The sequence below is a fragment of the Chaetura pelagica genome, unplaced genomic scaffold, assembly GCF_000747805.2.
Source record: "Chaetura pelagica isolate M959 unplaced genomic scaffold, ChaPel_1.0 scaffold275, whole genome shotgun sequence".
NCBI classification, from domain to species: Eukaryota; Metazoa; Chordata; class Aves; order Apodiformes; family Apodidae; genus Chaetura; species Chaetura pelagica.
The window spans coordinates 3668217-3682609 of NW_009953486.1; the positions used below are offsets into that span (position 1 = coordinate 3668217).

The 14393-nt window shown below is 38.8% G+C and overlaps 2 protein-coding genes across 2 annotated transcripts in view; both read left to right on the top strand.

Annotated features, from left to right (window-relative positions):
• The first annotated feature begins 576 nt into the window (after positions 1-576).
• SLMO2 (slowmo homolog 2 (Drosophila)) lies at positions 577-3933 on the top strand. The gene is given in 6 exon segments (XM_009998627.1): positions 577-746; positions 1090-1179; positions 1751-1821; positions 2679-2781; positions 3436-3502; positions 3505-3933. Coding segments are annotated over 6 exon segments (606 nt in total). The 5' UTR covers positions 577-608; the 3' UTR covers positions 3642-3933.
• An 8082-nt stretch (positions 3934-12015) lies between these two features.
• ATP5E (ATP synthase, H+ transporting, mitochondrial F1 complex, epsilon subunit) overlaps positions 12016-14393 on the top strand; it is a 2823-nt gene continuing 445 nt past the window's right edge. The window contains exons 1-2 of the mRNA XM_009998747.1: positions 12016-12120; positions 13273-13364. Of these exons, the coding sequence (XP_009997049.1) occupies positions 12016-12120; positions 13273-13364 (197 nt within the window). The remainder of the gene's footprint in view (positions 12121-13272; positions 13365-14393) is intronic.

Below are 14393 nucleotides of genomic sequence, written 5' to 3' on the forward strand. Positions count from 1 at the left end.
GGTGGGCAGCGTGCGCGGGCAGCGGGGTCCGGCTGGGGAAGCCACTCACCGACAAAGCGGGGGCCGTGCCGGCGCAGCGCGGGGCTGCCCGTGCTCAGGGTCACCTTCATGCGGCTCTCGCCTTGCAGCGGTGGGGCTGACCAAAGCATCGGGAGTCGCTTCATGCTGCCGCGGCTCCAGTGCTCCGAACACCTAGGCTGAAAAATCATCCAAAGGAAGTATTTGAGGAAAGTTAACATCTTAATGAAATACTTCAGTATTGCTGGAACCTGAAAAAAAAATTTGCAATCTTTGAGCTTTATGACACACGGATAAACGGTCTTATCAAACTTTTAAGTCAGAAGGCAACTGAACTCTGGAGTCCTGATTCATCAGGTGTGTTGTGTGTTTAACTGGCAGGTACCACTGCCCAGGCCACAAAATATGTTTTCCTCTAGGGAAGGATATTCGTAAAGTTGACAACTGGAAAATGAGCTGCTTTAAAAATACACATCGACTGTTGTGTGTTCAGTTTTAATAGAAATCCTGCTTAGAAATGAAGGAGTACAACTTGTGTGTCTTGGTTGTGTGTTGGCAGCCACCCCTGGGAAACAGTAACGACGGCTGCCATGCAGAAATACCCAAATCCCATGAACCCCAGCGTGGTTGGAGTCGATGTCCTGGACAGACACATAGATTCCAGTGGAAAGCTGCACAGCCACCGGCTCCTCAGTACGGAATGGGGAATTCCCTCCATTGTGAAATCGGTAGGGCTGGAAAAGGATGCCGGAGGGAGGGGAGGTTGTGAACCAGGCGTTGTAACAGATGTGTATCATTCCTAACTGTAATGGTTTGACAGGATAAGCATTTACGTGTCAGGAAAGCTCTACGGCCCCACAGTGTAGTGGCTTCCTGCTAGCCAGGAGTTGCCTGGTTCTTAGATTGCTTCTGTCTCAAAAATGAGATCTACCTCAACTGAATAATTTGAAACTAAACCCTAATTCTGTTGTCTCAGTGTGTGTCCAATTATGACCACTTATGCTTTTATAGGCACAAAAAGATTTACAGTTGATTAGCATAATTAATTCTCTATGTTTGCCCGTCTTCTAGCTCATTGGCACATGCAGAACAAAGACATATGTTCAGGAGCACTCTATAGTTGACCCAGTGAGAAAAACAATGGAGCTTAAGTCCTGCAATGTAAGTAGCTGTGTTTATGCCATTGAAATAGATTATTGGTTATAATCATTCCTTGCAAATTTGAAAAGGAAGTCACCTTGAAAATTGCTATAGAACAACATAAGTTAAAGGCTTAAGTTATGTGTTTATAGTTGACAGGTTCTGTTTTTCAGAAAGGAATACTAAGTTTTTAGAACTTTCCAGGCCTCTGAACCTACTGATGAGGAAGATAGCAGGCTGGGGTGGGGGGACTAAGAAAAAAACTTGAAGGCCATTTGGTGTACACTGCCACCATTTCCTAATCATGTAACATCTTGCTCTTTGTAGTACTCTGTCTGTCTGATTCCACTGCTGAAGTGTTCTTATAAATGTGATGGTGTATATTGGTAAATGATCCAAAAACTTAAGGAAAGGAGCTAGCTCAGCAAATGCTGAACTTCACAATTGTTCTATCTTCTTCTACAATCCCCATACTTGCAGGAAAAGTGTAATGCTTAAATGAGATATAAGCATTAGTTTTGAATCTGCAGTTTTATTTACTACATTCTCTTAATATTTTTATCAATGGGTAATCTTGTCTCATGTTCTACAGATTTCATTTACAAACCTAGTGTCAGTAGATGAGAGGCTTGTCTATAAACCACACCCTCATGAACCAGACAAGTAAGTACCTCTGTTCTGATACTGCACTGAAGCAGTGCAGACTTTGGCTTTGAAAATTCCCAGTTTCCCTTGAACAGCAGATGAAGTTTACATCACCTTTGTTATGGTAATTTGTCTAAAAAAGAATTAAACAGACTGTCATTTTCTCTAGTGACATTGCTTCTGTAGAGCACTACTGGGAAGCATCATGCTATGGGGGAGTCCAATTCAGTTTAGCTTTTCAGGGAGTTGCTTGTGTCCTGTCTGTGGCTTTGTACATCTTCAGTTATCAGCTCCTTATTTCCCATCTCTTCATCAGCCTGAGCACAGAACCTGTACAAGGGGCACATTTATCTACCTTTAGCCTAACTAAAGGCAGATAAACCTCTTAAGTTTCAGGTTTGGATTTTGGTGTTTGATTGGAGTTTTTTTAAGGCAGCTTCAGAGCTTGCAGAGTTTGTACTCCTGGAACTAGTGATAATTCTTAATGATCTTTCTAGGGATTCTAACACAAGAGGGTTTTTTTCCTCTTACAACACTCGGAAATCTTAAATGCCTATTCTGGAAGGGGATGTCCTAATACTGAGTGTATGTTCACTCCAAATTGCTCTTCCCACTCTTAAATTGCTGCTGCTGAAGATGGAAATAATTGAGGACCACAAAGGGACACCTGGACTTAGTGGGGACTGTTTTTATTTTCTGCGTAGAAGTGCAAAGCAGTTAAGTGCGGTGTAAGTGGGTTGTGTTTGTTGAGAAAGTTCTGTGTTGTACAGCAAAGCTAATGAGGGATTGTACTTGGAAAGGAGTGGGTTTCTTTCAGGAGTGCATTCTTTTTTTAAACTGCTTACAATAATTCAGCGTCCTGGTTTCTGTTTCAGAACCATTTTGACACAAGAAGCAATCATATCTGTAAAAGGCATCAGTCTCAGCAGTTACCTAGAAGGCCTAATGGCAAACACAATTTCCTCCAATGCTAATAAAGTAAGTATGACATATGTGTAAAATGTCTGAGCACTGGCTGAATGACAAAGGGAATAAAAATCCCTGTTGACAAAGCGAAAAAGTAAAACAACCCTAGGAAGGGTCCACATGGTCCTACTGCCTTTACTGTAGAGACTCAATGCTCAGTTAGCTGAACTTCCTTTTGTTTTGGTTTTTTTTTCCCTCTTGTGCATGGATGTAATATATGTTCACTGGGAAAATATCAGCTCACTTAATAGTCTGGTGCTATTGCTCTTTTGCTGCCTTTTTTTATGCCATCTATTAGTTTTTGCTGTAGAAAAAAGGATATATACATCCAGACAAATCTGAAGTAGGTATGTGGGAGTAATGAAGTGGTGTTTTAGTTGAGTTCAACCTCAAGGATGATAAAGCAATCAGGATGAAAAGTCTTTGTGGTTCATAATGTGAGTACTGCTGACATAAGGAATCTTTTAATGAAATGCAGGACAGTATGTGTTCCTGCAATACCGTGGTTATTGAAGTAAAAAAAAAAAAAAAAATCATAGGCAGTTATTTGTGTACCTTTTCTCCCCTTTTCAATTGTATTTTTAGTAATTTTTAGTAAGACAGTATTTAACCTATTTACATATTCACTAAGACTTACACACTGATAAACTTTGCTCTTAACTGTAGGGCCGTGAAGCATTGGAATGGGTAATTAACAGATTGAATGCTGAAATTGAAGAATTCACAGCTTCAGCAAGAGGAACCATGAGGAATTCAATGGCAGCAGCAGCATTTGTAGAGAAATGATAGTGAATATACCTGTATTACTAACAAGGTTTAACAATCTGAAGCTTCTCTCCAAACTTAAAACACAGGTATTCTTTGTTATTTAAAGACATACCTGTGTATTGGGCATGTTTCAAATTTAATTTGGAGAAAAGCTGAATTATTACTAATGAGGCTAATGCACAAAGCCTAGTTAACATATTCGTTCAGCTGGACCGAATCTGGGTTACAGATGAAGAAATGATTTTCAAGTATAGTTCCTGTATTTACATGAACACTAACCATGTGTTCAGATCTGAAACAGCCTCGTTTAGTAATGAGGTGCATACGGTGGAGGAGACTGGGATGTTAGGTTAACTTCTGTGGAATTTTGTGTGTGTGACTTATGGACTACCTCTTTGGGGACCAAGCCCAAATTAATGGTTTGTTCCAGCATTATTCTGTTTATTAATGTTTGATAGTTGTATAATACAACTTGGTTTAATAGAGAGTTTATTACTTGATGCTTGAAATACAAAAGAATGTACAAAATATTTTTTGATACACTTTTTAACTTGTTTGGTTGAGCTAACATATTACTCAGATTGTTCTTCAGTCAATAGAGGTAAAATATACCAAGTGTCACCTATCTACTAAGACCTAAATTCTATTCCTCAATGCAACATTAATGAGCTGGGTGTGCAGTAATTTAAAATAAAATTTTATCCAAAACTTCTAGAGTAAGTATCTATTTCTAAAAGCTCATGAAATAAAGGGGTACAATAAGCCTTAAAATCTTGCAAGCTACTAGAGCATGTAAAAATACTAGGTGTTCACTTAAAAATTTGAAAGAACCACTTAAAGGACTAAAAAAAACCTTTGTGAAGTCAACTAAAAAGATACCTAAACATAGAGGAAATGATATTAAAGAATTTTAACAATACACTTGATTAACTTGATCATGCTCCAAAAATAATGTCATGTCAACTGAATCATGTTGTCCTTTAAATTAAACATAGTGTCCTAGGTTCCAGAAGTTCCTTAACCTTTTGAACTAATTTGCTAGCAATACAAGGCTCTTTAAATGAAAGCCTTGAGAATAAGAAGTTTTCTACAGTTGTTTTTTTGTTTCTCAGTACTCACTGTAGATTCTTGGTACTGTCCTCAGTCACTAGCTGTGGGGACTTAAAGGTCAGACCTTGACATCCTTCCCTATATAGTATGCCAACCTGCTGGCAGTGACTTCAGCAGAGGTTGGCTGTCCCTTGAGGCTCCTTCAGTGTGAAGGAAAAATAGAAAGACGCAGTCCTGAATCAGCTGATGCTTCTGTTTTCCTGGACTTTTTATTTTAAGCTTACAAGTAAGTTCAGGACTCTCTTAGCCTTTATGCACTGTAATCTTACCTATCCCAGCACAAGTTGCATGCCATTTCTGCTTTATCAAAATTGCCTATTGCATAGTGCTGTCTGCTATATAGAGAAACAGGGCTTACTTTAAACAGTAAACATGGATACAGAATTTTCTGCAAGATCTGAGTAGGGGAAAAAAACAGGTGTATATATACCTCTAAATACAGGTATATAACTTCTAAAAATTCAACTAGTTAGGTATTTTTCTAAAAAGAAACTGAGACTACTTTAATAAGTTTAAATCATTGAGGTTTGCCATGCTTTTTACAGGATGTTATTACAACTGAAATAGCATTTTAATTTAAAAAGTATATGTGGAACTTATGCAAAATGATACCATTGTTTCTGATAAAAATGCAAGCTTGAAACTGATTTTAACTGTTTAATCATTAGCATCACTTGGCATTTTAAAGCTGATTTATTTTTTTTCTTTTCCTATTTTTTCTGCACTAAGGACTCTATAGTATGAACTCACAGTTTGCCCTTGCACTGAAAAGAACTTTAATGTTTGCAAGCATTCAGTAATTTATTTTGGAAGATCATTACTCTTTGTTCTATTTTATTTATATGCCTGCATTCTCATTCTGTCAGGAAGTATGACATTCTGTATGTGCTGCTTTTAAAATAAAATATTATCTGAGTTCTGGCTAGTTCCTGTAACTTGCTCATCTATTTGGTGTGTTGTTTTTTTTTTAAACTGCTGAGTAACCTAAAATGAGAAGGGTGAAGGTGAAGAAATACTCTGGAGGTAATAGCTTCTTTAATTGAAATGCACATATCCTAAAATGTACATTGACATCTCCTGTGGTCTTTTCTGCTTCTTGGTAACTGCTTTTCTGCAAATCTGACATGTTAACTACTGAGCAGGTTTCAGAGTTTGCTAGATCCTGGGAAAAAGATTTTCAGTCTACTTAGACTGCGATTTGTATGCTACAATTCACCTATTAAGGAATGGGTCCCTGCACTTGGAATCTAATGCTCACCATTGTTGAGAGCAGAAGAGAACAAAACACTTGGGCTGGAATGTCACATGAGTTTGCCTGTTTACCCACCATTTTCTTAAGAGGAGACTGCACCTAAAGAAGTTTTGCTTCATGGGGAAGGGGGGACTGTGTGTGCAGCAAGTTACAAAGTATGTGCTGTCCCATCACAGCAGAATGTAGTAGATTCCTGCCCTGTGCTTGGTGTGTGTACATACTAGGGTGGTTTCTCCACTAGCCACTTCAGCAAATCCCATGTTCCCTGTGGATCAACCTTACAGCATCCTGCAGGGCTGTGTCATGGGCTGGCAGTTCTGTGAGGAAGCAGGGTGCTATGGATGAATGCACCCACACTGCAGGGACTGTGAGCTGAGGCAGTACAGAGCTGTGTGTGCTGGTGGTTAGAAGGAATGGAGGAGGTGGGCAAGAAAAAGGAGATAGAGCTGGAGGGACAAGCTGAAGGACCAGGAAGAAAAAAGGGACACGAGAGGTGGGGGTAGAAAGGGATTTTCCTACCAGGGGGAGAACGTGATGTGAACAACTCAGTGGTGCAGCCTCTGGTGGATTCCTTCCTGCTTCAGTTTGCCTAAATGAATTAGTTTTAACTTACCTGCAGATTTGGGCTTTTAAATAAGAAAACATAGAACTTACCAATATAACTTTGCTGAGAAATAGAGGTAAACTTTGCATGCAAAGCATAACAGCCTGGAGACTATTTTATGATGGTACTGTGGAATCTTTTGTCCTCACTGTTCACCTTTTCAAGTTTTCGGTAATAAATATTAAGGTTTCCTTGCAGTTAATTGTCTTCATTTTTTTATTACTTAATCATGTTTCTGTGACCATTAAGTACATCAACAGAGCTACTAAGGACGTCTGCCAGGAGGAGGTACATGCTACAAGACTCCAAAGCATACTTCTAAAGCAAAGGTGCATCCAGAAATGCTATTACAGTTAATTTCAATCCAGAAGTTTAAACTGCAGTAGCTGGAAGTTTGAGGTCTCAGCAAACTTAACGCCCTCTTCTGTTGAGACTGAACACTTGCATCAGCTGCTGGTTCTAGTGGAAACAGTGCTCTATAGAGTTCTCAGATCTTTATATGAACATAGCCATATGCCTACAGGAAGATTCTCCTGAATGAGCCTGCTTACCTGATTTGTATCTAAATGTAGAAACAAGGGAAAAAAATAATTTTCCTCAGGTTTGATATAAGAATTAGCCATACCAGTGGTGAGATTTTGGTGTTAAAGGTTGTTTTTTTTTCATTTTTTTACTGTAAATGACACTCACCTTGTCCTCACTGATTAAAACAGGCTCGGGATGGCTAAAGCAGCAGGATAATGGATTAACCTGTTTTACATAAGCTGCAAGGCATTCTAAAAAGAACAGATCTATAGGGTTTTTAATTTTTCCAATGGTGTGTAGTTGTCTAACTCCTGTGAACCCATCTGCACTACATATTTGTTAAGAACTTGTGTTGGTGCACCTTGCTAATTGCCTGCTTCTCTCGTGTTCTACAAGGTACTGCTTTTGACAATGTGAAATTATGAAACCTGCTACCATGGAAGCCAGCAAACCCCTAAATTTACTGTGCCACTGAAACGACTCATGCTGATATGAACACTGAAATAATACCATTTTCTTCAGTCAGCAGTAGAAATTAAGTACTTCTAAAAAGGCTTAGTTTCCCTGAAAACTATTTATTCTTGCTGACAATGGGTGTCAGCACCTGTTCAGTCTCAATTAACTATAAACCAGTTGTTTGTTTTAGAAAAAACAGGAAAACTACTAATTTCTACAACATTGCTGATGTGTCTAATGTGGTCTATTTGCAGTTAAACTGTACAGTCTAGCTTATTTCCAGTAAGAGTCATATATAGTAAAACTAATCATGCAGTCAGTGTCTAGTAACCTTTCAAAGCAGTCATTAGTTGACAACTTTGTAGATACTCTGGTAAGAAATGTGCTTTATAATATGGCAAGTAGCATCATTTGGCTGAGTACCTGTTAATGGGGTTTTGGGACTATAGAGATACTATTTACCTGTGAAATAACTGCTTTCATTTATCTAGATTTAAACTCATTTACATGTGGCAGTTGCACCAAAATCTAGTAGGTATGCTATGAAATTGGGAGCAAGGAACTGTGTATCAGAATTCATTTATGTTTTATAGTTGTGTCATATTTTGAATGATCTAGCTGAAGTGCTAGAAGCACTTAGCCTTCTTAACCTGATAGGCTATACAGTTATGTCTTCTCTGAACCTGTGCAATTGTCCTGCTTTTCCTGTGAAAGAAGAGAACAAATGGAAGCAGGTGCTGCTGCACAGACTGTGTTTCCCTGTCTGCAAAGGGATGCAATAATGGCCCTTGTTTAGCCAGGAGCCTAAGTCTCCCTTGTCTTTCAAAAGAAGCAAAAGTCCCTACATGACCTCAAATGTCTCAGGCTCCAGCTACTGCTGTCATCTGAGTTTTTTTAAGACTTTTATTCAATGTTACCATCAACTGTGGACAGAATGCTTTACATACTATTTTATCATAACAACACTTTAAAAGTAACATAGCTAACAAAAGTTATTCAATTCCTTAAAATAGGAAGTAATACACAAAATTCTTAAAAGTTGAGTGTACCTGAATTCTGCTCTGCAGATCCTGGGTCCCTCCAGAGACTATTTATGCCAGAGAACTTGGATGACACTGCAATTTTTTGTTTACTTCCAATCCAGGTGTCCAAAAGGTAAAAATTAATGTCTTCATCTGCTTCCCCAACTAACCTTCAAACGTTCTGCAGTAGGAAAGAGCACAGAACTGCAATTTCATTTCAAGATTAGCACTTATTTCAGAGCCTGTTTTCTGCTAGTGCTCTGTGCCGAGAGCTGTGCTTAGACAAGAGGAGATTTAAGAGATGACCTGTATTGTCATCAGCATGGCATGATTTCCAGTAGCTGTGGAACAGATTAGGGTCATCAGCAGAGACGAACAGCAGAGCTTTACCAGCACAGCCTAGCATGGCTTACACAAGCAGAGAAAGGAGATAAAGCCACAGCTATCAAAGGTAGGAATCATTATTACCGACCTATACATTTTATACAAGTGGCCATAATTCCATGTTTCTTAACAGTGTTATTTCATAGGAAAACGTGCATTAACTTTGCCATTTTAAATTAAGGCAAGAGGAACCCAATGAAGGGATAATGGAATTTGCAGTCTGTTGAAAATCATATTGATACTGACTTTTTATTGTATTGTAATTTGCCTTTTGTATAATTATTTGTTCTCCTCTGTACAATGCACTTGAGACTCTTTTAAGAACAACAGTTAAAAATTATTGTTGCTGGGTAGCAGGGAGGCTTCTTCATAAGGGATCAGTTATTTTTGTTATCAAGAATATAGGTCAGCAAGAAAATGTGTAATTTAATCACAAATTATTAATGTTAAGAAAGATTAATTTGTTTTGCCTTTTGATCAATAAATATTGTACTCTTGATAGAATTACAACTATGTTGCTTGAGCTCTCAAATTACAGACGCATTATGAATAAATTGTACTCAATAACTGAGATCTCACAATTAGTACATAAGCAGCTTTTTTTTCAGTCTGGTAATTTTTGTTTTGTGCTAAATCCCCACAATTTTAATAGTTGCATAGTAAGACATGGTTTGTGCCAACTTCAGTCCGCGTTCAGCAGACACCTGCCTCAGTGGTGACCTGAGTGGGAGTTCTGCCCATGGTGATTATGTTAAATCCATTATATACGCATCTGGACATCAGTTGTGTAATAGCACAAGCAAAGCTTGGGTGTATTCACCTGAGAATCTGCAGCCCCCTCTACATATCTTTCACTTTCTTGAGCCACAAAATACTTTTGTGACGACTCTCTGAAAACCTTTATGGTCATTCATTCCCCTGCCTACATCTGGAAAGAAAACAGCATGTTTGACCTACTCTTTGCTCTGCAGCACAGTCTGGAGAAGAAAGAAGGCAACTGTAGATCAGCCTCCTGACCTATTCATACCACAGTTAGATGTACCTTCATGAACTGACATAGAAGCTGCTCTGTTGCTTTTTTAATTAGATGTCTGCCTTCTATCAGAACTAACCATACATTTTAGAACAAGTTGAACTGATGTTGCTGAAATGTGTTTCTTAGTGTCAGAATCAGTGTAATATAACGCTAGCTTCCAAAAATTAATCCTGCACATTCTGCAGAGAAAAATGCTGTTTTCTTTGCCATTTTTTTTAGCATCAGAAAGATACACATTTTTCAGCTAGATGTTACAAATTAGAATGAAATAATTCTTCATACCTTTACAATCAGAGGCCTAGTTTGATCTGTAGTTGCCATTTTCAACTGTGCTTTTTTTTTTTCATTTCTCCCTGTAGTCAGTTAGCAGCCTGCTATCTGAATATCCTTTGGTATCTGAAAAGGAAGAACAAAATAATTTTAATTTCCATTCTATTACATAAACTATTTTACTCCAGACCTTCAGGACAGGGAGATGGCATTTGACAGGAGGATATTCTTTGTCAGGCTACCACAGATGCTAAAAACTGCTTGAACAAGGAGAGGAGACATGCCAAGACAGAAGAATTTCTGCTACTGTAAGTAATCTGTACGTGTACTTCTGTACTGGTCATCTGTGAGGGAGCAATATTCCAAATAAGTCTGTGTGCTCTTATTACTAGAATTTTCTGCACCATGAGAGAAACACATTAAGAGACATTAAGATTAAACCTCTATGCTTAGTTATTTTCAAAAGTAGTATTATTTAGGTTCATTATGTAATTTTGTTTTGTTATGATGCTATTAGAGATCTTTAGTTTAAAATATTTCTGATTTAACACAAGTCATGTGGATTTATTTGGCTTTTCAGTGTCATCTCTTCAATCTACCTGGACCAAGTTGGTCGCACATTTTTGGCCTCCCTGGACCCCTCCAGTGTCAACACTTCAGCCTCCTTAGAACTCTTTAAAATCCCCTTTTCAGAATCTTTGGATTTATCCAGTCTGGGCTCTTCATCTTCTGTGGACTTATCCAGTCTCACTTCTTCATCTTCTCTGGACCTGTCAAGTCTCACATCTTCAGACTCTTCTGATTTCTCCAGTACCTCCTCTTCAATCTCCTTAGACCTCTCCAGTCTCACCTCTTCAGATTCCTGGGAGCGCTCCAGTTTCTCCTCTTCAATTTCACTGGACCTATCAAGTCTCACTTCAACAGGCTCTCTGGAGTTCTCTGGCGACAGCTCTTCAGTTTCCTTAGACCTCTCAAGTACCAACTCCATATCCTCCCTGGATTGTTCCAGTCATACTTCTTCACCATCTCTAGACCTCTCCAGTCTCACTTCTTCACCCTCTCTAGATGGTTCTAGTCACACTTCGTCAGCTTCCTTGGACTTTTCCTGTACAATCCCTCCATTCTCAGAAGGTGTGTCAGACCACACCTCTTCAACCTCTTCGGAATCACTAAATCTCACTGATTTTAACTATTTCATGTTTCAAGGCTCTTCTGAATTACCCTCATCAACCTCTGAGGATGTTTCTAATCTCATCTCTAGACCCTTTCTGGAAGTCTCCAATCTCACCTTTCAGGATGAGTCTTCCCTCACTCCCTCTGTTTCTCTGGACATTTCTAATCTCACATCTTTAGTTCCCACAGACGTATCCACTCTCACATTTATGGATGTTGCTAATCGCACCACTTCAGCTTCTCTTGATCTCTGCATCTAACTCTCTTATCATATCCCTTTTTCTCTCTGCAACCTCTCTGTACTTTTCTAAGCTTTCCTCCTTTATGTGCTCCTTCTTAAGTTCTGTTTCTGAAAGGTCGTATCTGAGGGAAGTTCAGCGCTTTACAAATATTTCCTAGCATCTAACCAGAACTGGGCATAAAAACGGGTCAAATCTCTAATGGTGCCTTGTTTACAGCTACATAAACATCAACATATATTCCAGAATTGGTGTAGAGCACAACTGCTGTCACTAATCTAATTTTCATTCTGTCTCAGCATGGTACCTCTCCCAAAGGTTTACCTTTTTCAATTCATGCTGAATCTTTATCTTTCAAGATCAATAAATAGTAAATACAACTAAAAGTGCAAATAATTGAATCCAAGATGTGTATCTCCATCATGGATTTAAATCTGAGTACATTGCAAAATATTGCTGGAGATAGAGAGAAGGTGTGGTGGGGAAAGAAAACTGGCAAACAAAAAGAGTGGGTGAGAGACAGGGGATAGGGAATCAGAGAAGCTGTGGGGCAGGAATACAGGGACACAGCTGGAAGAAAGGTGTCCATCTCTGCTAGCATAATTTTTTTCTGCCAAGCCTTATTTATGGCCTGGGCTGCCCATGAGATTTTAAATAATCTGATAATTACTTTACCTATTGTATCATCAGACGTCACCACTAAAACAGCATTTGTATATAACATTCCTTTATCAATCAATATATGTCAGTAGTGCAGTTACTTGTTTCAAATAAGTTGCATAGGTAGCAGCGCGGGGCTTCCTTAAATCTCTGGTGCTTTTTTTTTATCCTTTTATTATCATTGTTATAGTTAGAACTTCAGAAAACATGTATGTTTTGTTTCAATATCACTGGCACCCTTTCTGTGTTAAAAACCCTGCCTGTCCTAACAAATATTATTAAATTTATTTAGTTTTTTTCAAGTTCAAAAGCTTTGCTCCAATATGCCCTGCATGTCTCAAAATTAGGAGGATGAAAATGGCTTGCACAAAATATAAGGAAATAAATGCATGACATAAGAATTATGTTCTACCTCATTTATGCTAGTCATATCTCTAAAATTAAGTAGCAAAGATTGTAATACATGGATTTTAGAGATGAGTCCCAAATTTAGTAGGAGCGAAATAATTTAGCAATTATTTAAAAAAAAACCAAAAACAAAAAGAAAACACAACCAAACAAAAAAAATAATTAACAAAAAATTAAAAACCCAAACATGTGAACAAACACAAATTGTTGGTCCAGATGGAAGGAACTAGTGTAATGCAACATCCTAAAGTGTCCACTTTCAAAACGTCATCACAACGGCACAAAATTAAGAGTCTTCTTCAGTAATCTCAGTAGAGAGATTAAGTAGGCAAATTAAGGCCAGGAAATTACTTTCCTATTCCCACTATTTCTTCCCGGTTGGTGTTTCTACTAATTACACTAGCAGGCAATCTTGTTAGTGTCACATCCTGTCCTGAAGACAGGCTGACATCCCGTGAACAATTGCTTTTTGTTCTGCCCGGTCTATACTATGATGTGTGGGTTGTTAAGTGCAGTGGCTCTGGAGTAAGTGAGAGATCTAATAAAGCTGAAAATTGCTCTGTGCTTTTCTGTAAATTACACTGTGTGATTTCTAGGGATTTACACTTCAGCAAAACACCACGATCAGCAGAACACACAAGCCCTCTGTGCAAAGAGGACCAAAGTCACCAGTGGTTCCTCAAGACCTGTACGGCTTTGGGATGATCCTGACATGTTTTGTGATGTAGTCTGGCTCTGGATGGAAGGGAGAGAGGGTACACACATCTAACTGGAAGGATATAATAAAAATCCAACCATAATCTCTTTAAATCCTTAGCCCTAATTATTTAAATAAACATTAGATTAGGATCAAATTGATTCTTTATCAAATATTTCTTGTCTTCTCATAACCTTTTGCTTATTGTATATTTTTTTCCAACAAGCACTGACATATGATCACAGATTCTGCTAAGCTGTCTTTTATCTGTTTAGAGCAAATGAGCTAATACAATGTCAGGTGTATGCATTAACAGTCACATCCAAAAGAACCCATGCCAAGGACTCATGTCTGACAGGTTAAAACTCTGCACAGGGAGCAGTTTGGCCACACACAGATTAAAACTCCAAATTAAAGACAGTCTATATTATAAAAATAATTAATTCCACATACTTGTAAACCTTTTTTTTTCTTTACAGTGTGATCTAGAAAAAAAACCAGGAACTAGTATAGACGGGTGATTACAAGTGGTTTAGCTGGGGAAAAAGAATTTAAAAAAAGAACACCAAAAAAAACCCAACCAACCAAAATAAAAACCCACACCAAAAAAAAGCCACAAAAAGGCACAAAAAACAAACCAGCAAACAAGACAACACAAAACAAAACCCACGTCTTTAACCACTTGCCAGGTACTCAGATGACAACAGCACCGCTTAGGTCCATACGTACCGAAGGTAAGAGGTATATAACTAGCCATTCTCCTCACAGAAAAGTCGGGCTTTAATTTCTTTCTTTAGGTAACTGCAGAGCAGTGTTTGTGCTTCTGGCCAAGGACCAGCTCGGGATCCCGGGAGATCACGGACATGCCCGTTGCTCTGGAAGCACGAGGCGGGTCCCAATCAGACACACCTGGAGGCAGCCCCCAAACCCACCCCTAACGGTTCCTACCGGGGGAACGAGAGGGAAACCCTCCGGCGCAGCGCGGCGCTGCCCACACCCCGCGCGGGGCTGGGCCGGAGC